The sequence below is a fragment of the Silurus meridionalis genome, chromosome 1 (genome assembly GCF_014805685.1).
Source record: "Silurus meridionalis isolate SWU-2019-XX chromosome 1, ASM1480568v1, whole genome shotgun sequence".
Classification (NCBI taxonomy): Eukaryota; Metazoa; Chordata; class Actinopteri; order Siluriformes; family Siluridae; genus Silurus; species Silurus meridionalis.
In genome coordinates, this window is record NC_060884.1 from 20,512,815 (window position 1) to 20,536,163 (window position 23,349).

General features: G+C 37.2%; 3 protein-coding genes across 6 annotated transcripts; 2 read left to right on the forward strand and 1 right to left on the reverse strand.

The window, feature by feature from the left end:
• Positions 1-47: 47 nt before the first annotated feature.
• Positions 48-3,627, forward strand: LOC124392301 (RING finger protein 223). Of its 2 annotated transcripts, XM_046859148.1 has the most exons (3): positions 48-305; positions 1,416-1,511; positions 2,409-3,627. In XM_046859148.1, exon 3 carries the CDS (start codon positions 2,420-2,422, stop codon positions 3,104-3,106), a length of 687 nt encoding a protein of 228 aa, XP_046715104.1. In that variant the 5' UTR covers positions 48-305; positions 1,416-1,511; positions 2,409-2,419; the 3' UTR covers positions 3,107-3,627. The 2 variants fall into 2 exon arrangements, with proteins under 2 accessions (XP_046715104.1, XP_046715093.1); XM_046859137.1 differs by lacking the exons at positions 48-305; positions 1,416-1,511 and adding an exon at positions 1,518-1,710.
• perm1 (PPARGC1 and ESRR induced regulator, muscle 1) lies at positions 3,115-11,760 on the forward strand. 2 transcript variants are annotated; one of them, XM_046859092.1, is made up of 4 exons: positions 3,115-3,875; positions 3,955-4,745; positions 6,036-8,588; positions 9,136-11,760. In XM_046859092.1, the coding sequence occupies exons 3-4, from the start codon at positions 6,068-6,070 to the stop codon at positions 9,441-9,443; spliced, it is 2,829 nt and encodes a 942-aa protein (XP_046715048.1). In that variant the 5' UTR covers positions 3,115-3,875; positions 3,955-4,745; positions 6,036-6,067; the 3' UTR covers positions 9,444-11,760. The 2 variants fall into 2 exon arrangements, with proteins under 2 accessions (XP_046715048.1, XP_046715057.1); XM_046859101.1 differs by having other exon boundaries at positions 3,768-4,745; positions 9,136-9,246; positions 9,361-11,760.
• On the reverse strand, positions 11,080-23,330 carry rereb (arginine-glutamic acid dipeptide (RE) repeats b). Of its 2 annotated transcripts, XM_046859069.1 has the most exons (17): positions 22,613-23,330; positions 20,616-20,664; positions 20,290-20,414; positions 20,084-20,183; positions 18,660-18,758; positions 17,562-17,642; positions 17,237-17,390; positions 17,029-17,121; positions 16,575-16,771; positions 16,225-16,398; positions 15,979-16,089; positions 14,595-15,802; positions 14,170-14,392; positions 13,399-14,053; positions 13,070-13,210; positions 12,750-12,924; positions 11,080-11,949 (listed from the first exon to the last, which is right to left on the reverse strand). In XM_046859069.1, exons 1-17 carry the CDS (start codon positions 22,636-22,638, stop codon positions 11,916-11,918), a joined length of 3,645 nt encoding a protein of 1,214 aa, XP_046715025.1. In that variant the 5' UTR covers positions 22,639-23,330; the 3' UTR covers positions 11,080-11,915. The 2 variants fall into 2 exon arrangements, with proteins under 2 accessions (XP_046715025.1, XP_046715035.1); XM_046859079.1 differs by lacking the exon at positions 20,616-20,664 and having other exon boundaries at positions 22,613-23,329.
• Positions 23,331-23,349: the final 19 nt, after the last annotated feature.

Here is a 23,349-nt window from a genome sequence, read left to right on the forward strand (position 1 = left end):
AATTATGTTCACTGACAATAAACTCAAATCAGGAAATTCAAACAAAACCTTTTATTTATTTTTTTATTTTTTTATTTTTTTTTTTTGAGAATTGGGTTTTGTGCTATTCTGGCTATAGGCCAAAGCTCATGAATTGATAATTGTGCTCAGGCACTAAATACTGAACAAGGAAGCAGTTTGATGGACTTTGAGCTCTTAGTAAACTCAATGCAAAAATACTTCCTTAAAAGCCACCATAAAATCAATGCCTAAAGCTGTTAGAGTTTCGCCATCAGAGTTTCTTCAAAAATGAAGATAGCAAACGGGTACGTTGTACACAAAGTCAAAAAATATTGTCAGTACATATATGCAATTTTAGTTTCAAACCTGATCAAAGTTCTCCTATTGGAATAATAATAATAATAATAATAATAATAATAATGATAATAATAAAAAAGCCTGTGCTGCAATAACAGCATTCACACAATTAGAAAACTTTTATTTAAACATATTTGTATGCTTATTGTCTAAAACAAAAGAGTTCTTATCACTTGTACCATAGCAGCTAAATACTGTCTTTACCTCTCCAGCCTCATGTGTGTCCGTCTCTTGAAGTTAATAAAACAAAAAAATCTCTGCTTGTTACAGAGAAAAAGAAAAAAGTGAAAAACACCAGAATTCTTCAGTAAATCTTTAATAAATGAATCTTTACAAAACATCTTTTAACACATTATTCTGTTTATTATTCTTCATTGATTATGATGAGAGTCCACCATACATGTACTTTAATATTAACTGGATTGTACTGCTGTCAAATAAGTGGCTGATTGCATGAATTTCCACATGTGAAGGAATCCCTGAAACGTGTCATAAGTCTTCTTAAATACCTTTATTTCTACATAACTAACTAAGACTGTGCTGGGAAGGTGGTGGGTTATTCAGGGAAAGGCTGTTGTTATTTTTGTGATTCTTGGTAATGGTTTGATTTCCTCAACGGATGTGTTTTTATTATGACGTGTTATCAGTATTTTAGTGTAGTGGGAAATACAGTGGAATGCTGTTGGTGCAGGCTAAATAATCATTTACCAGTGGCTTGTAATGTGTGACCATTATTTATACACGTTTTTTAGAATTTATGTAAAATAAAAATAAAGTGAACAGCATGAAATTCCAACAAACTGTATCCCCTTACAGTTTCTGTATATTTACAATTTCTGTATATATACAGAACCTGTATATTTAAACAATTACTGATATGCATACAATCTTAAAGTTGTTGTCTTTTATTTCAGCTTAGTCAAAGAACAATGATAGGAAAGTGCTTTGTCACTCTTAATGTGCAGTACATTGATACCTGTGTGTGTGTGTGTGTGTGTGTGTGTGTGTGTGTGTGTGTGTGTGTGTGTGTGCACGTGCCTCACTGTTTGTATTGTTAGCGTTATCGGTTCCTGAAAGTCCTTCCTTCTTTTTTTGCTTCCCACCTGTTTGGTCTGACGTCTGCAATGGGATTAAGGTTACTGAATCATAGGAAGGTAAGGAGAAAGGTAGGGCACAATTACTCTGAGTGGAGAGGCAGAATAAATAATAGATTTACAGAGGAGTAGGCTTTTAAGATGAATTTCTAGAGTGAGATGAAGCTGTTTGGCCATTTTTGAAACAAGTCCACAGAATTTTTCTCCACACAAGATTTGGCACCTAAAGAAGAACGCTGCTATTTATTCATCTTTAATGGTAAGATAATGTATAAATACAGAAATAAATACATTCTGATGATGCAACGCTCTTAAATAACTAATTGAATTTAACTATATATAAATCAATTAAATATCAGAAATGTTTTAATGATACATTAAGTAATTGAAACATTTATTTATTTGTTTATTTATATTGCTATCATGCGCTTTTTTTGTTTTACTACCTGCCAATAAATATTCTATATCTCCTGGAAAAAAAAAAAGAACAAAGAACCATTGTTTAACAAAATGGTCCTTTTGAAATAGAAACCTATTTCACATCTTTTTGTTCTGAGATGTTAACAAAATATTTCATCTTTAAAATAATTTTTATGCTTTACAGTGAATTGGATTTTTCCCAGTAAAAATCCAAGAAATCACACAGCTCAGATTATATGTAAATTAAGTAATGCTTGTATAAATTACTATAAGGATTATAGATTAGAAATTAAGATTGAGAGTAAGATGATTCAGATGATGTCTCAGCGCTTCAGGAATGTAGAAGTCTTTATTTAGAATTTTATTTTATATACACAAACACACACATAATTCTGAAAACTGTATTCTACAGATTGAGTGCTACATAAATAGGCACTGTTTAATGATCTAAGATAAATGATATTTAATACATGAAAATCTATGAACAAAACTCATCAAGCCACTGGTTAATTTTAGGTTCCTTACCTGTTTTTACAGAAGCCAGCAAGATGCAGGAACCTGAATTATTAAGTTTGAAGACAATGTCCAAAGGAACACACGAGACAGTTGCTACTAAAGATAAGGATCAAGACTGGGATCTCACTCCAGAGTGTTCCATTTGCTTCACTTCATATGATAACGCCTTTAAGACACCCAAAGTTCTACAGTGCAATCACACATTCTGTCTGGAGTGTCTATCACGCTTCATCGCTGTTTCGCCAGAACAGAAAGGCACCCAGATCATCTGCCCCCTTTGCAGACAACCAACTACTGTCCCTGAAAATGGTCCACCAGCTCTGACCACAAGCCAAGAGGTTCTAGGGCAACTGCCCAGCCACCAACAGCAAGAGGAATATGTATGGATAGATGGAGAGAAGCTCTGCTGCTCAAATGCACAGACACCCAATGGTGTCTGCATCGACATTGGGGGCAGCAAGCAACAGGATGAGAACAGACAGGAGGAAGCAGAAAATAATAGGAACAGACTGCGGAATTGCTTTGGTGTGTTAAGAAGGTGGCAGCGACTGCTGATCTTCCTAATTGTTTTGGTCATTATGATCATCATAGTCATCTGGCCCATCCAATGCATCTTCACACGGGGTTTGAATTCAGGATGCTTTACAAAAAGGGATGAAAATTTGACTACATTTCCTACAGATTTAACCAGCGACCGAAGGAAAATGTTTCCAGGATAGCATTCATCTGGTGAATCTGCAGTGAGTTTTGGACTTGAAATGAAAATCTGCTCAGGACTAAATAAAGACAGTGCCATAGTGATGCAATGATTCCAATGAACTCCTCCACAATGATAGAGATTTCAACATCTTGGGCATTGTGTACTCTGCCATACAGCTTTAGCGGAACTTTTCCGGAGTTCTGTAATCTATATTTTCTTAAAAAAACAAAAAATGTAAAATTCATACTGCTGCTAAAATCAAACGAGCCAAACATCAAACATTTTTTTATTATTGGTAGAAAGTAAGAGCTTTTGCTGCAACCTTGAATTAAATTTGATTTCTGGTGGTGTAATGAAAAAAACTCAATGGTTATTTGATAATTAATAATAATTAATTGACAAATTAATTTTAGTTTGCTGTTGAAAAATATTATAGTCAGATTTTGTACAACTTAATAATACTAAAATAATAATATAGGTACAGTGAGTTAATGTTGTTGTTTTTTTTTTTGCATGGGATTAAAGGTCATATGAGCATAATTGTCCATTTCACTCTATTTTCTTGAATTAAAAAATGATTTAATTGCTGCCATCAATGGACAAGTGTATGTAAGAGTAGGATATGCATAATTACTCACTATTATGTTGGAATTTACATTAATGTTTATATTTATCCAGAATGACTTACATCAGTTTTCTACTCACCATGGAAAACACCTTCATGCTAATAGGCCATGATGTACGAAAATTCACCTAAGATCTGAATCGAAGAATCTGTAACTGAGAAGGTATAGTACAGGAACTAGTGTGTTAACAATTAATAGATTAGTTTAGTTTATGGTACTAATTCTGCTTTTCAAATTGCAGGTTAAATCTTTTACTCAGTGACTCAGCTGTTTATTCAAGGAGGGGAAATTTATTGCATCTCCATGATGCCAATTCTACAAAAAAGTCTTGATTTTTATTCCTTGTATTTTGAATCATGTCAAGTTAAGGCATGCTTCAAGCCATATGTTTGAATCATAGGTTACTAAGATGTATTTGCCAGATGTAAGAACAAATTCTTCTTGAGGGTAAATTATTGAAAGGTCATTCAAACAATACCTGCCCAAAGACATATTTAAACGATGTGTTAGGTTATATTACCTATTAAATCATGTCACTGCTTTAATCAGATTTGTGAATATAGTTACAGGTTGTGTTATTGATTTCAATGCCAGTTCCAATTTTTCAATGGATTTGTATCAACCAAATGAAACCATAAATATATGATTCTTATAAAAATCATGCCACTTAGACTCTTTTCTTCGTTACAAATTACTCATTCTATTTTAAGTCGATTTATCCACTTGTAAATACAGTTAAGTGAAAGGATATTGATCTCCCAAAAAAACTGGTAGACACTAAGATATGATAGATCAATAAAGAATCAGTTTTGTTTTACCAGACAAGTGCTATTTAGGGGTGCATAGCATAACCCTGGCTATAGCCGCACACATGCAAATCTTCATGTGACCAGAGACACTGCTCTATTTATAACAGAGTGAGACAGAGGCCCCCACATTCCCACATACAAGGGCAGTGTGAACGCTGTGGACAGCGACATGCCAACCTTGGGCAATATTCAAGGATTTGGGAAATATTACTTGCACGTGAAGGTAAGGCAAATCATTCGTACTAACATAATGTCTGACAAACATAATGTTCCTTAAAAAAAATAGATAGCCGAGTGGTATACAAATGTTATTTAATTTTGGTAGTTGAAAGTAATTGCACTGTAACTGCATGAAAGGCTTAACTTTAAAATACATATTGACATAAATATCTGCCCTGTACAGAGAGCTAACAGACATTGGAGTTATTAACAACTAATTCAGTTGCTCACAAAGAATCATATCAAATGACGCAAATCAAATGAGATAACTATTACTCAATTAAATGTAAAATCATAGGCATCTACGCCCAAGTTGAGCAAGAGCAAAATGTTATCTGCATATGACTGTTTCACACACCCCACAAAGGCAGCTGTGTTAAGGTGGAACTGATTCATAATGTAAACACGGCACCTATTCATGTAGTTAAATGGGTTAATCATATATTTTTACTCAAGCGTACTACACATACATAAAACATAAAAAAAAATAAAAAAAAAAAATGCACAAATTTTACAGGTACTAAACAATACACTTTGTCATCCATTGTTATGCATATGCAACAGCAATTTAGTATATCCCATGTAAAGCTATGAAATACTGCTGTTGAATGTTTTGCATTAAACAAGTGCTTAATTTTAATATCCACTGTTTTCGCCTGTTTCCTATGTCAGAAGCATTTTGCTTGCTTAAATAATGGATTTTTCATGGAGAAACATCTCAAACTTGGATCGAATTCTCAATTAGAGTAATAAGAGAAGGGTTGCCTCCCAGTCATCTTTTATGCCTTTCATGAAAATGTGTTCCGAGGATTTGTTAGTGGTTTGACTTTGGTCGGGCTTGTTTTTCTTGCCCGACAGCCCATGATGAACCTCTGCCAAGCTGTTGGGACATTTTCCATGAATACAGTTTGCTCTCGTGTCAACTTACAGTCCCAGAAGCAGTTCCAGATATGAACAAAACACTCACTGTATCACTGTATCAATAGATTTTGATCACATATCTCTATTTCTGCAAAATAGACAGTAGGGACAAGTGTATTTTATATTATGTTAAACATAAAAATTCAAATGTTCATTCTATAACAACAATTATTGTGTTTGAGACTATATAAAATAAAATAAAAACTTGATCTCACACTATTTTAACTTTTACCCTAATATGCCCAATTTAGTGTTTGTTTTTTTAGTAAATTGTACTGTTACATTTCAAATAAATGTTTTGAAATGATTATTTATACACTTACTACAAATATGCACAATTAATAACAAAATATATACATTTACCTGTTTTCAGATGCTGAATCATGCTGTGTAAACTCCCTTGTCATGGATGATTTAGAGCACAGTGTTATAATAGCAGAGAGAGATTGGGAGAGTTTCTATGAGGAAAGTGAGGAATGCTCTATTCAACCAGCATGGCTTGCAAGCCTGGATGAGTCAGGCTTCAGTGACACTGATGATGAGAAAAATCCCAGTCAAGAGCCGGTTTTAGATCTCCAGGTCAAGTGTGACAAACCAAAAAAAGAGGCTGATGCTACATCACTGATACAGAGTGGAGCTAATGATTGTAAAGCTGAAAAGCCCTCAGAGGAACCTAAATTATTAAATTATAAAAAAGATGATAAGAGATGTGAGCAAATTGAAAAGATCAGTCTGAATGATGTCTCAACAACATGTGCATGCTTGAACCCAGATAGCAGTGTGAGTGTAAATCATGCCATTGTTACTGATCAGCAACATACTGCTTTAAGTATAAAGGATTTAATAGCAAACAATGAAAGTTGCAGTGAGAATAATTCATGTATCCAAGATGTCGGGCATGTTGGCAGCTCAGAAGGAGAAACAGTTTTGAAGGTTTTGGAAAGTTCAGCAACTACAAAAAAAGAGAAAGAACGATGGTTTGTCACAGTAAATGACAGTCCGAGAATGCCAAGAGTAAAGTCTGGTCAAAAAAAAGAACAACAAAAAAAAAACTCTAATAAGCTAGGCCAACAGAGCACAGCAATAGAAAGAAAGTGCTCCTTCCCAAGCAATAAAAAAGAAGAAGAAATAATGAAAAATAGACAAAAATTACAAAATGGATGTATGCAACCACTCCAAACATATTCTCAAAATACTGACTTTAATCCATCTCCTAATTATTTTCGTGAAGACATTAATTTAGGCTTATGCAATTATCAAGAGGTAGTTTTATCTTCTGTGAAAGAAAAGGAGGCCTTTGAAAAATGCTCCACTTCTACAATTTACTGCGCTTCAAAAGTATCATCACTTATTGCTGAAGAGGAAAACACAAGTTGTGCTTTTAGTTTCAACTGCAAAGACAATTCAGATGTTCTTACAGAAACTGCAGCAAATAATCTTACAGCTTCTGTGAATTCTCCTTTCTCATTAATGCTCACAGATACACAATCTCAAAATGAAGATCTAGCAAATGACCAAAGCATAGCCAAGGATTTCAAAAACATCACAAAGGCCACCACTCCAGATCACCAAATGACCAACAATTTAAGCCAAAAAGTTAATGAAGACACTCAAGATGACAGTTCTAGATTTATTCTGAATACATGTTCAACAAAGCTGCAAGAGCAAGAGTATCAAACAGAAAAGCAGGAAGAAATGAAAGTACCCTCCCAGGAGATAGAGAATCTTCGATCACAAAAGGAAAGTCTTGAAACAGCTGTAGGTCCAACTTGTCCAATATATGCTCTTTCACCCTTCTGGGATGACATGGAGAAATTGACAATAAATGACATTTTACATCTAAGATCAGATCATAACAGATCTCCTATGAGCGTGAGTGTAATTACTGAAGAGAGTGACGTCCATCTTGAAGACAAAGAATTGCTGATTTCTAAACATGACAGTCTACAGGAAAGTTCCTTGATGGATGACTCTGCAGACTCTGACTATTTCACACATGTGGATGAGTCTAAACCAGGCCGTTCAAGCTGTGAACTCTCTAATCTCTCTGATTTTGATGAGGAGTTTCTACAAAGTCCTGAGCCTCAACATGTCAAAGAACAGATGGAAATATTCAAATCTACATACACCCTAGGCCATGAATTTGATTCAAATAATAAAAGTGAGTCTCTAGACACTATTAAACTGAGTCATCAGGATGGAATCCCACATTACATGTATCCAAATACAGAGGTACAAAGATTAATACTTGCATCTAATCAGGATGGAGACGTGAATCTCTTTGAACTGGAAGTTATGAGGAAAACACCTGTTTTAACATTTACCCATTCAGCAGATAATCAATCCATGTTAAACTTTTCTGAGATTAGTGAAGGGACTGGTACCTCAGACATTATCGCCAAAACTGCTATGCCATTTCCATTTGTGCAAAAAATGTCTGTATGTGAGATGTATGATGATTTTTTCTCAGATTTTGAGATTGGGAATTTTTTCTTTCCTTCAATCCAAGAACAGCCGGTTCCTATCTTCTCTGCCTCACGCTCATTGTTAGAAGATTTGGTATTCCCAGAGGTAGATCATCTCGAAACTGACCCAGATTTTAAAGACGATAATATGCCAATAAGGGACATGACCTGTTTTAGCAGCCAGCCAGAGATATCTACCAGTCCCTCAGGGATGCCAAACCTGTGCTTTTCCATGAGCCAAAGAGGAAACTGGAGTAGTATTTTCTCTCTGAGAAGAACCAGATTTATAGGAAAGGAAAGCACCTGGCACCACAAAGTTAGCTCTTGGATTTTACCAAAAGAAGCTAAAAAGGCAACATCATATCTCTCAAGAGCTCAGCAAATAACACCACTATTGCAAATGGGAAACAAATCCCTCCTACAACTGGCCGAGCCACAGAAACATGCTATAATTATTTCAAGTAAGTAACAAGTAAACCATAATCCATTGCGTATCCAGTCTGCATATCTTAAATCCTGTTTAGGATGTTCAAACATCAAGATAAATATTTTAAGCCATCTTATTACGAGGTGGTTACATGCCTCAGGCCATTACCACAAATATCAGTGCATGCAGTAATGATGTCAGTTTCACCCAAGCAGCAAACTATTGCCTCAGATATGAAGAATTTCACAGATCATGTTGAAAGTTGCACTGAGTGACGATGTCATGTCAAGGCATTAAAGAGCCAACTGCATCTTTCCCATTTTGGCAACTGAGAAGGAGAAACAGTAAAGAAAGTTATGCAGAGAGATCAGCAATTCCTAAAAAAAAGGGGAAACAATTGGTGGTTTGTCACAGTACATCATAGTCATGTAATGCTGATTACTAAAACATAGAAAAAGGAGAAGAAATGAAAAAGGCAAAAAATGTACCTATAGATTTAGTACAGAACGAATTTATACAATGATTTGAAACACTTTCTAACACTTTAGGTCCAATACAATATTTTAATAATTCTCTTTCAGACAATGAAGACTTTTCTATTAGGCAAGCAGATATGTGCCTGGTTTGTATTGCCTTTTCTTCCTGGGTATTGAAATCCTCTAATTCACAGTCTACAGACATGTGGAAAGCAGGTGTGTTAAAATATCATAAACAACACTATATGGCCATGCGAATGTATATTAGTGCATTTAGACATGGAGGTATTTCAGTTCAATTAGTTTCATCATTTCCTTCTCAATTTCCAGCTCTCCTGGCAAGCGTAAGTGCAATCTCAGCCATCCAGTACATGCGAAATATGGAAAAGGACACGGCTAAAGATGGTCTATGATGTATTTCCAAACTGTTATCAGTAGGGGCCAGTTTAAAAGGAAAAAAAGGGTTCATTTTGCACAAACTAACATGTACAATGTAAATACACAATGTATTTGTCAGCCACTAGGTTTTGTTATATTCTGTACTTTAGTTTATAAGACATCTGCCAATTTTGTACCAAATACAGGAAGTTTAGTTTTTCACCATTCACTTGATTGTTAAAGTAACATTGATTCATATAGAGAGATTATGTTGATAAGGACCAGAAGAGCACTAGCAGGCTTATCAGAAATGTGCTGAGCAAACATACATTGTGTATATACTTGTGAGTAATAGATTATTAATAATAATGTATATGAAACAATTTTCCCTGAGATCACTTTAATAGTCTGGACTTCGTACTACTGCAGGCTGAAATAGTTTTCTGTCAGTTGAGCTTCTGTTCTTCCTGCTTGGCCAGGAAACATATAAAAATGTCATCCTCTTGTTGTTTTTTCCAAACCTTTTGCATGAGATATTTTTTTTTTTTAAAGATGGTGACTATTGTTGCAGCCAAATGGAGTAGCTGGATAAGTTTTTTTGTTTTTGTTTTTAAATTAACAATTTACAAATGAACAGCCAGAATTATTTCAGACATTTTTTAAAAATTATTATGAAAAATGTCTGCCAACTTAATTATGGACATTTAAAACAGCATTTTATTCTGAAACCAGATGCTTCAGCAACCAATATAAACAAATTACACAATATTTATGTGGATGCAGCATTAAAGTTCATGAGGTGTGAAATTATGTTTTAAAAAAAAGCAATACATTCATTTTTTTTTAATTGTCAAATGTGTTAAAGAATATTAAAGGAAAACTCCACCCTGAATATGTTTACACATACGATGTGCTTAGTTGTTGTGGTGATAATTTGTTGGGTGTTGCTGTTTGTTATTCCCACAAGAAGTCACTAACAGGAGAATATTTTTTAACAAACAAAAAAGGAGATTCTTTTCTCACTCGACATTTTTACTCACCAGTGACTCCCAGTCATATTATTGAAAAAATCCAAAACAGACTTAGCAGAGTTCTCACACATTTGAGCCAAAAGACCAAAATGCTGTGCATCTACTGTATATCACGCGGTTCTGAGTCACGGCAGAGAATCAGTTTGCCTAGTTGGCGATCTACAAGTTGACAAGCACAATGGTGCTGACGGGAGGATTAGCATAAAAGCTGATGTATTGAAACCTGATCTGGGTGAGCAGAGTGAACAAATAAAGAGGTGACAGAAGGACCAACTAAATCACTAAAAGGCAGCTGCATTGCTCACTGTAGGTATGAAGATAAAAGAGATGAAGTACAGTATGGTGCTACAATCAGCAGGGAGCCAAACTACATTGTGAGAACCGTAAGAAACGAACAGACTGTAGATGTTGATAAAATGTTTAACATAAAAACAAAAATAACAAACTCAGAATTCCCTGAGAATATAAATCTTGAATAGCGCTGATCACGTGTAAATTATACAGATTAGTATGCAAGTTAATGAGGTTAGATTTTGTTTCCCTTTACAAGGACAGTATGTATGTAATATTGTGTATTATCGTACAAGGTTATATTTTTTAATCAAACCATTCATACATTCAGTACACAATTCATAAAAAATTACTTTCAGTATTCACTGGTTTATTGTAGAAAATGCGGTCCTTTTGACTGTGTAAAGAAAAACATTTTGACATGAGAATAATGTGAATAATAGTTCTAACTGATGTCCCTTTGGGCAAAAATAACGACACTCCACTAGTGGTCACAGCTAGCTTTATATTGTTACTTAGACATAATACTTTATCCAGAGATATATGACAATGGTGTCAATTAATTACTTAATTGTTATTAATACAGTTTCATTTGTATTGCAATAAACAGTCCAAAAACTATTCTCTCTCTACTGTTATATACTGATAAGAGTGTTTACTCCAGGATATACCTTAAAAAGAGAAGGTTAAAGAAAAGCTATGATACAGTATTTAAAGCATGCACTTACTGCACACAGGTTCTTTTGATTTTCTGAGTCCAAATCTAACATGAAAACACTCATTTACACATATAATATATTATTTAATACATATACTATGTACAGTATCATAGAGTAAGTTTCAATAAAGTTTTAAACTTTAAGCTGTATTGTGGATATTCGCAATACTGGACAGCACCCTGCAAATACTAAATACATCTAGTGCCTTAGCACAGCAACAATATTACAATAGATTTAAATTTTTAACAGTAAAAACTGCTAAGTAATAATCATGCAACAAAAAACAAGGTCAATGTGCTTGGGGAAGAAAAGAAAAAAAAATTGTTATTTAATACAATACCACAAAGTAGGGCAGAGTCATAAGTGCTGAAAGGAATAAACTGATTCTGCACAGGGCTCCTGCAGAGAAGAACAGCTACCATCCTGAATACAGAAATTACCCCAGAGTCCACAGTTGTCAAACATTTCAAGGTTGCTTGTCTCCCTCTTTCTTCAGACGGCTGTGAAATACACAAGTCCATATTTATTCATGTAAGTATTACAAACTTTACACCAAAACAAAACATATATGCCAACATAATATAGATTATATTACATATAAAAATATAGACTATATTGGGTCAAGTTCTGTTGGAATATCTTAATTACAACATATTAAGATATATTTATATATATTTTTAAGAAAATCTTTACAGATTATTTTGTACTGTAGTGTTAAATTTTTCAGTAGACTGTAACTAAATAAACGAAACAAACCATTTTTTTTTTTACGTTTTTTTATTTGTTTTGTTTGCCCGCAACCGATTGTCATTTATTTTTTATCATTTCACATCTTTAAATGAGGGAGTAACATGGTCTTTGTCAGAACTTTGTCACAGTAACAAATAAAGCTGTACCTTTAAGTTTGACACAGAAAAGTTTTGAGAGCAGAGGGTTTTTTCTTGCTAACGTGACATGCCGTCTTTTTTTGTCGTTAATTTGGGTGGTTAGGAATTAACTGATTAGAACTCCTGAGTGGTTAGAATAACACTGCATCAGATTAGGCTGAATTACACCACCCAGTGTTCATTATTCTCCTATGAAAACACGCCTTGTATGCTTCCACTTCTACTCAGGCGTTCCAATCACACGACTTCGCATTGGTTGTGTTGCAAGATGCTGCTTTGTTGTTTTCATGCACTATAACATATATACAATTCTACAAAGAATAAGAAATAGTATAGAACATAAAAAGGAGGCAAGCAATCAAGTAAATCAAATTCCTCTCGCAACCACATAAAGCTTACATGTCTTCACTCACCTGTAATAGTCTTCTTGACTAGGGAGAGGAGCACCATGCAAGTGTGAGTGCCCATGAAGCCACTGCTGTTCCAGTGCCAGTCTTTGTAATTCTGCTGACTGAGCCTGCATGGCCTGCAGCTGATGTGCAGCTGACATGGGACCCAGTGGTCCTGGTAAATCTCGTGGAAATGCTCCTAGTAAAAAAATTAATAAATAAATAAAACAAATATAGAAACGAAAAAAAAAAATATTATTATATAAATAAATATTAGTAGTAATATGCTGGGTTTTTTTTTTCCAGAAATGTCAGTATGATATACTTCACTCCAGGACACTCACCAAAGAAAGGGTGCCGCAGCATTTCGTGCTCATGAGGCAACTCACTGAGCAGTGGGTTTGGAAGTGCACCAGGTGGATAAGGGAACCTTGCCAGAGGGGGACCTCCTGCCAATGGCTCCACTAGTGGGTGTGGCCCCGACCCTGAGAAAGGGTGAAATCACTGGTTTCTGAATCTGACATTTTGTCTACTGAACTTATATATATATATATATATATATATATATATATATATATATATATATATATATATAATTCTTTTTTTTTTTACAAACTTTTTTAAATTAGCTCAAAATATCATATTGTGCATGTGTGTGCCAGGTGCTTCTCACCCTGGTTGAGTGGGTCCTGCTGGTGCAAATGGAGATGGGAGTGGATGTGTGAATGCTGGTGGTGGTGAGGGGTTACATTGAGCATCTGAAGTCTGGTCACAGGGTCTACAGCAGTTGCTGCCATCCTCTCAGCATGGAGTCGCTCAGCAGTCAGCCGTTCAGCATAGGTTAACTCAGGCCGCACCATGTTACGCTCCATGGCTGGGTGGTATGGTCCAAATGGGTGTGGTAGCGCTAGGGCTCCGTGGCGGCCCAGATGATCCATGGGATTGTGGGATGGATGCAAAGGTGTCTCCAGCTCAGGTGCTTTCACCTCAAAGCCCGGTTTCATTCTCTCACGGATCTCACGCTCCCTCAGCTCCCGGAGTGTGGGGTCAGCTGCGTATAGGCCCTGCATGTGATAGGCTAGCAAGTGGTCAGCAGGCCCCAAATGTGTGAAGAAGGCATGGCCACCACGATGGCTGCCAGGTGAGAGGACATGAGGCCGTGCATACTCGCTGAGTGTACGCAAAGCAGGTGTATCAGGCCCGAGGTATGGAGGGACGGCAGCCACAGCTGCTGCAGCTGGGGCCTCAAATGATGGCCTTCCTGTTGTCATGGGTCCAGCCAAAGGCAAATCACTCATTCGCCCATCGTGTGAAGAGCTGGAGGCTCGCTATTACAAAGCATAGAACATGTTGATGAAAATGTTGTTTTCCGAGTAGCATATTTCAGTCTAAACAAAAAGATAAAAAGGCACAATAAAGTAATAAAACAATCACCAACACTTACAGAAGCTTTGTCCGAATCTCTTTCTCTCTCTCGCTCTCTTTCCCGCTCTCTCTCACGCTCCCTCTCCCTTTCTCGACTCTGACGAGCACTCTGCTCTGCCTCTCTTCTGAGTCTCTCAGCAGCCTCCTCCCTTTTCTTGGCTAGTTTAGAGTTTGCAAGAGGAGTAAAGTAGAGGTCTGTGCGAGCACATGAATTGTAGCCTCTGTTCAGACGTTTGATGAACCTGTTAATAAAATAAAGCATTGATTTGTCAATTAAAAACTCACAACAAAACCTTACAGTTAATTCAAAAACTTCACAAATGCTTTTAAGTAACTCAATAGTGTAAAAGTAATTGGCACTGGTGTTGGTTGTGTCTTTCATTTCAGCAAACCTTTCACAAGCAACAAAACATCATCAAGATTATATATTACATTTAAAAATACCTGGCTGACTGGCTTGCATGGCTGGGGATGTTAACCACAGTTGGTTCAGGTGAGGGAGTCCTACGTGGAGGAGGAGGGGGGCTTTCACAGATCTCTTCTTCATCTACAGGCTCTTGTTTAATTGTCACGTGGGCTGGCCCAGCAGGCACACTTGGTGCAGAGGAAGTGGATGGCTGTGGGCCCGAGACTGCAGCAGAAGATGAGGACAGAGTGAATGAAGCGGTGGATTCAGGCATAGGACGGTTCTGGGAAAGCAAAGGGTGAGGACAAGCTGAGGTTGGAGGGAGGCTGGTAACATGACTTTTTCCTTGCTGGATCTGGGACTGAGTCAACACAGGTGGTTGAGGCTGTGGATGAGGCTGGGGCATAATGTGCAAGGGAGGAGGTTGCGAACAAGGGGGGTGCTGTGCAGGTAAAGAGGCCAGAGGCTTTAATGCTGGAGGTGGAGGAAGATTCGGATGAATCTGCAGGAATGGTGGAGGAGCAGGAATTGGAGGAACCGGCTTGTGAGAAGAAGGAATTGGGGTAGTTGGTGGGGGCTTGATTTGAGACGCAGATGTCGGTGGCATAGGAGAATGGAGGCTGTCTCGCTGAAGTTGAAGGGCCTTAGGGCCAAATCCATGAGGATGATGAGCGCTAAATGGATGACCATGAACTTGACTTGGATGGTGGTGATAATGAGGGGCAGATGGAGGGAAAGACTGGCCCTGCCCTGGACCTGGTCCCTGGAAAGAGGAGAGTCCAGAGGGAAGCTGGGATGTTGGAGGAGCCTCTGGAACCCTTTGGTTCCTCCTATGAGCAATGACAGATGGATCATCCTGGGGAATGTCCAAAGGAACGACAACCCGTGAATTAGTGGTGGCGGTGCTGGTGGTTGTAGTGATGGTAGAAATTCCACATGAAGATACACTTGATTGTAACGACAGAGGTGGCAGAGCAGGTGGGGTCTGAGAGGGAGCAGGAGTAGCTACTGCTATAGTGGTAACAGGTTGTTGTGATTGACTCTGTGGCCCAGCTGGAGGTGGAGGTGGAGGGACAGGGGAGTCTAAATCACTTTCATTGGCTGGCAAGGGGCTGGCGAGGCTCGGGGAAGAGCTGCGGTTGTCCTGGTCTATATCTTTAGTATCACTGCTGACATCCTCTGTAGCACTGCGGCTGTCTGAACTTTCACCTTCGCCCTCTCCTTCTGACTGGGAGTCTGGAACCTCCTAAATAAATAAGGCAGACCAATCAAATAATTTGTCTATGAAATTATAAAATCCTTATTTTTTTACAAATGTAATACGATACATTTGTCAGATAAAAAATATATACATTAGAACAGCTGGACTATATTGGCCCACACTTTATATTTCAGCTAAATGATATCCTTATAACATCTTACTTGATTCTTGGGTCTTTTCATAGTTTTTCTTTCTGGTTCATCATTATCCAGTGCAGCAGCATCTCTCTGTCTCTTAATTCCTTTGACTAAAGATGTTTCCACCTTTATCTTCTGGAATACAATAAAAAGTGGAAGGTTATGGTCTGTAAACAATTCTTATATTATTAAAATAATCTAAACGGAACTTTCACATTTATCTAAATGACAAGCAACCTAAATTATGAAAGTAAAGTTTTACATTTTTACCTTGCCAGGCTTCCCAGCCATAGCTTTGGCATCTGCACTGGATGCCCTAGTTGCCATAGCAGAGGAACCAGTTCTTGAGGCATGGCCACTTGCTCGGACTTCGTCGTTGGAAGGAGACAGACCGGTATCAGGGCTTACTGTAAGCCGATTCCGCCCACTTCTCAGGGATGACATCTAGAAGCAGAGATCGAATTTTTATCTACTTTTATAATAAGCATTATAGGCAGTTCCATCAGGCAGTTCAATCACCTTTCAAGCAATAGTATTTTTTATACAGATGACAACCACTAATATTTATTATTAATTGTATATGCTATTACACTTGAACTATAGAGCAGTGTTGAGCTTACTGATGCTCTGCTGCGCCGTGTCTTCATTCCCTGACGTGCACTGAGCCCTTCATCTTCATCTCGTACAGGTTTGAACAGGTAGGGTGGGTCAGCTGGCTTGGGCAAAGGTGGCAGCCGTCTATGTTTGCTAAAGTGGGCATGACAGGTGGCGCATAAGAGAACATCCTCACGACCTCCGTGATGCCAGTCTTTAGAACCTGGGAATAACGTTACAGCAAATTACAAAAAAAAATGCTTTATGTGGTCATTTATAATTATACAGAACCACATTTATATAGTTAGTTAGGAAGTAACATAAATTGGCATGCATGTTAATACATGCTGTTAAAAGGTGCTAAATTTGGTGATATGTAACATGCAGATATGCAAACTATTAACAAGAAAATTGAATGAGGCATATAAAAAAAAAAAACTGTAAAGCACTAGCTAGTGCTGATAAATGTGATGTACATACTGGTGGTAAGACAGTGACTGCAAGCTTGTGCTTTATCCCCCTGCTCACTGTCCTCACTGTCCATATCGTCCTCACTGGCTGAACTGAGCTCCACTGCAGAGTGTGCAAGATAGACAGCAGGCATTATGTAAGCTGACACTTACAGTATTTCTAACTTTCACTAGACATGGCACACCATAATGCCACCTCTGCGCAGTACAATACTCACTAGATGATGTGCGAGAGTTGGTGTTGGTGGCTGCTACAGCGTTGCGTGTTTTGACCTTGCGAGATGCAGGCTGCTTGCGGTGCTGACGCTGAGGTCGTGCCCCCACAGCTTCAGGAGTTTTTTTCCAGTAGTAGTAAAAGGTAATTAACTCACCCTTAAGAGGAAAGTGTACAGCAAAATTCAAAATTCAATTCCTTTTGATTGGTATAGGGCTTTTAAACAATGAACATTACAGAGATAAAGCATTAATAAAAGAATGTACAAGTTTGTTACCAAAGAAAACTGATTAATTAATAGCATAGGTACAAAGAAGAATTGTTCCTACCGTTTTCTTACTGGGTAGCAAGTCTTTGCGGATTCTGAAAAAATTTTTGCCGTACTGCCTGAGACCTCTGATGAATCTTTTCTGAAATTAATAACAAAGTAGATGTAAATCCTTAACAGGTGCATACTATAAATCTACGACTTTGTTAACAACTATTTGAAGCTATGAACTCGCATCGTGGTAGTGATTCATTTATTGATATAAAAGGACCTATTTAATGATACTATTTATTGTGACAGAATAATATAATAGTGTTTTACATTACATGGGAACACATGAACAACTGGCATTATTTTACTTGTTTGTATGTTATTTAAGTGTCTGATAATTCAGTTAAATCTCAAGTGGCTGAACATGAACTACATACTAAAACACTAAAACTGAACATGAACTACACACTAATAAATAAAAACTTACAATAGATTTGAGTTGACAATTGTAAGATAAAACGCTGCAATATAATAAGCCGGGCTGTGCAGATAAATAAGCTGTGTAGATGAAACGAGATGAGCTGAGGTAAAGCAAATGGCAGAATTTAAATTACTGAAATGTCCTCAGAAGGCAACAGATATTTTAAAGATATTCTTTTTTTCAGTTTTATTTGCCATGGTATCTGATCAAAATGTTTTTTTTTGTGGTATGGCAGAGAACCTTCTCTCCATGTTTTGGCCCTTTTCATGTACCATGACTCTGAAACTATGATATGTTGACATTTAATATTTGTATTTTGCCGAAGAGACATTCTTTTTTTGTGCCCATTTTTTAGCTATTCTGTGAACTTGGCCTTTTACGGAGCCTTGAAATCAGAATTCAGTGGTTACATGCACATGGTGGTATAAGGTATGGGCCATAAAACACTATAAACTCAAAATAAGAAAATCAGAGTGTGTCAAGTAAAATATGCCTCAAAATGTTTTGTTCTATTTGGCTTACGTACACATTTACACACAAGGTTACAGAGATTTATACATAATGCCATTATTAATAATAAAACAGAAGAGCACTGATTATACATCAAACACTGCACCATGAAAAGCAACCCAAAACACTCTTGATAGTGGCTTTATATATGGATATAGTTAAAGCGTCATTTCTCACCACTTCATCATCTGACCAGCATTTCTCTATGAGTTTCGGGACAGGTTTCTTGACCAGGCACTGAAGAGCTTTGGCTGCATCATACTGGCTTTCATGGAGCTGAAGGAGTTGAATAAGACAAACACCATTTTTATACAAAAATTCATTTACAAACAAAAAAAAAACACTTAAAAAATGTTGAAAATGTTTTGTATATCTGTATTTACTACATAATCATTATTTTAATTAATTGTTTAAGCTCCAATGTAATGTAATACATCAGTCTATTATGAAATCAGTTATGAGTGATCTAAATTCACAAAGTAACAAATTAATAGAATAGAATAGCCTTAATTTGTCACCTATACATTACAGCGACATCTTTTCTGTGCATACCCCAGCTTGTTTGGAATCTGGGGTCAGATCGCAGGGTCAGCCATGATACAGCACCCCTGGAGCAGAGATGGTTAAGGGCCTTGCTCAAGGGCCAAAGAGTGGCATTAGGCAAAACTGGAGCTTGAATTATCATTGTACATTAAACATGCATGTGTAATTGGTGTAATTTTGTCCTGGTTGGCCAGTATTGCTTTAGTGTGATTTTACTGATGTGCAGTACAGCATTACTTAAAACATTAACTAACCTCTCGCTGACTTTTAATAGTGAAATGGGATGGATTCTGTTTCAATATTGTGGGAGAACACATATACAGTACAGACCAAAAGTTTGGACACACCTTGTGTGTCCAAACTTTTGGTCTGTACTGTGTATATATTATATATACACAGTACAGACCAAAAGTTTATATATATTATATATACACAGTACAGACCAAAAGTTTGGACACACCTTCTCATTCAAAGAGTTTTCTTTATTTTCATGACTATGAAAATTGTAGAGTCACACTGAAGGCATCAAAACTATGAATTAACACATGTTGAATTATATACATAACAAAAAAGTGAACTGAAAATATGTCATATTGTAGGTTCTTCAAAGTCGACATCAAGAGAATGCCAAGAGTGTGCAAAGCAGTAATCTAAGCAAAAGGTGGCTACTTTGAAGAACCTACAATATGACATATTTTCAGTTGTTTCACACTTTTTTGTTATGTATATAATTCCACGTGTTAATTCATAGTTTTGATGCCTTCAGTGTGACTCAACAATTTTCATAGTCATAAAAATTAAGAGAACTCTTTGAATGAGAAGGTGTGTCCAAACTTTTGGTCTGTACTGTGCATAACATAGAAATCAAAATCAAAGGTGCATTTTAAGTTTTGTACTAAATACTGGGTGAAATCTATTTGTCAGTTGTCAGCCTAGTAAAGGTGATTCCCCTCTTTCCGAACCATGAAACATCTGTGCCCAATTCATAACACAACACTAAACTACATGAGGGCTAACGCTCACGTTTGTATAACAGGAAAGAAATTCTAGCAACTAACCGTGTTTAATGCATTTAATGTGGTGTCATCACGGGACGCTGCAAGACAGCCATCCTCTGTTGACCCTCCATCACACATCCCTGCAAATGCTGCCATGCTCCTGATTATAAATTAACAGATGCTTAGGGATGAATTTAACAACATTCATGCCTTTAATCATTTGCCTGTAAGTGATGAGGTATATCATGGTGTTAGTGCCCACTCACCTGGCAGCACGCAAATACATGAGGAGGTCACAGTCATTGACTCCTGGTGTCCAGACTAGCTCCTCTTTCTCTGTCACTGAGTCTATTCCAGGAGTAGGAAGTGGCTGCAGCTCAGGGAGTTTGGCCTGCATATGTGTAAGCAGCACATTATACACATGCATGCATATAAGAAATACAAATATTATAGATACAAACATACATGTGTATAAAATTAATTAAGACCAGTGCACAGTTAAAATGATTGGTGACTAATAATTAGTCTGGGTGATTTTCAACTACTAATCCAATAAGATATACTGGGTGCAGTAATAAGCATCTTTACACACCTGATGACTTGGGCCCACTCTAATCTCCCCTTGTGTGCTGTTTAACTGCCTAAAATACAAAAATCCTGTTAATAAAAATGCCAGCTAACCCCAATAATTTAACAGCAAAATTAACAAAATCTTCGAAAGAATTTCTTAATGTAAAAACAAACAGAGAAAAACATACACACAATTTAAAAACCACTTGCAATGTAAATAATAAAGGATTACAAACACAAAATCTTTGGATTACAGGGTTGAAAAGTAAAAATCTGTCATTTAAGGCTGTAAAGTAAACAAAAGCAGAATACAACCAAGCAGTTTAAGGATTTTGCTCAAGAACTCAACCATGGCATTTATTTTGGTGTTGGGATTTGAACCTGCCCATTCTTATCAGTAGTTTAAAGCCTTAACCACAACTAGCACATATAGCTTAAAGTGATTCAATCTCTTTCAACACTGAATATAACTGCACTCAAATATTGTACTGAATAAATACATATAAGCCATTTCAGCTACGTGCACTGGCTAAGTGGTTAAGGTTGTGTGTTCAAATCCCAACACCACCAAAATGCCCTGAGGGTTGTTTCCGTTTGCAAGATCCTTAACATTCAACATTGACTGGAAAGTATTTTTATACTTTCTATAACTATATTATTCAACTATATAATATTTACTATATGTATCTATATACTTACTATAATGTAAGACATGTAAGACAGTTTTTCATTGTTCCTCTACACTACGTTATGGGCAGCACCATTGCCAGTTATTTTTGTAACGTTTACAATTTTACTTTTATTTATTACAGTGTAAACCTGTATAGAATATATGCTGAACTTGCAATATGCAACAATTGTGTATATTGTGTATATTGTGTGTGTATATATATAATTAATCCTACTTGGTGTGAGCTATAGGATGTCATAACAAATGAAAAGGTTGTGTGTTCCCAGCACCACCAAAAAGCCCTGATGGGTGTTTTCTTGTGCAAAATCCTTAACATTCAGAATAAATCCCAAGTAAACAAAATGTACTGGATTATGTTGTTTTATACTATTTATAACTATTTTATATGTTCTAATGTAATGTAAGACATTAGTTTTTCACTGTTCTTCTACACTACGTTATAGGCAGCACAGTTGCTAGTTATTTTTGTAAACTGTAATTTTTTATAGTGTACACCTGCACACAATATATGCTGAACTTGCAGTATGCAACAACGGTATATATCTTTTTTTAATCCTACTGTGAGCTACTGCATTGGATGTTCTCTCTCTCACACACACACACACACACACACACACACACACACACACACACACACACACATATATACAAAACAGTAAGTGCAGTTGAACACACTGGAAAAGTTCGAGCTGCGCCATGACGGGCGCTCCCTCAGCCTTTAAATCAGCTCGTGCTCAGTGTTAATCACAGCGACTCATTAGCCTATAAGCAGCCTGGACGCTGCCTCTAAGTCCCGCCCAATCAGATGTCTCAGCCAATCAAAGCCCGGTGGCACCGTTCCCTCCAAAGGTTATATAAACAGGAGCTTAAACACGTAGCGTCGCTGCAAATCGCTAATTTCACACACGGCCGAATTGTTGTAATATATAAAAGCGTCATATTTATACAGAAATCAATTAGTGCAATGAAGCTCGGACGCGTTCTGCAATTTGATTTACCAACACGGCACCAAAACAGCTAATACATTTCCTTCCGCCGAGTATCATTTCCATACTGATTAGACGAATGAAACTTCACTTGTAATCCGCGATGTTGTGCATAAACTCCAATGATCAATAAGCGTGTAAAAACAAATCGCGTCTCGCGTCGTGTTATCGCTATTACCTGGCCTTAGCGTCAGTGTGTAGCCGAGCGAGGAAAGCTGTCAAGTTCACACTCGTCTATATTTGCAGCAGAATGCCAAAGTACTCAGCAGGCATCCGACAAACACGGGAATAAATGTGAATAAATAATAACTGATATGAGCAAAACTAAGAATCCCAACAAACCTTCTTGGACTGAACAAATCATCCATGGCTGGAGCTCTTCCTGTTGTGTGTGTGGTTTTTTTTTTAGTTTGTTTCGGTTCTGCGGCGGCGGCCCAAAAACTCTGCTGCTCGCCTTATTTCATCCTCGCTGCTCAAAATGGAGGCTGGGCTGACTGAGGATTTTCTCCCCGAGAGCTCAGGCGATGACCTCAGCGTTCACGCGCCAGCCTACCGAGCTGCCGCTCAGGCACGCGCTTAACTGAGCATGTGCCGTCTCTCTTTCTCTCTCTCTCTAACGCGATCAGCTCCGTGTCCACCGAGACATCACGCCACGAACACAAGATCCGATACTATCGCACGCAGTCCGACGCCGACGTGAACGTGAAAAGTGCGATATCGAACGCGCTGGGGGACGCAGTCCGCGCGTGCGGCACTAATCACTTCCATCAACGCTTCAAAATGGATGTCCGTTCAGTGCGAAACAGTATCGACTCCTGCTTCTTCTTCTTCTCCCTCCCCTAGAGGATCATCTTCACACCCGTTTGACTTCCATTATGTAACGGATGTAATCGGGTTTTTTTTCTCAGATTGTTGCACGGAAGCCATTCTTGCTAAATGTCACTTAACGCATCCTCCCAAAGCCATTTCAAAGTTTACATAATTGGATCTGGACAGTATGTAGAAATATTTTATATCCAACAAACGTTTTAATGCATTGATGTAAATTGATGTTTGCAAACAAAAAAAGTTTTTTAATT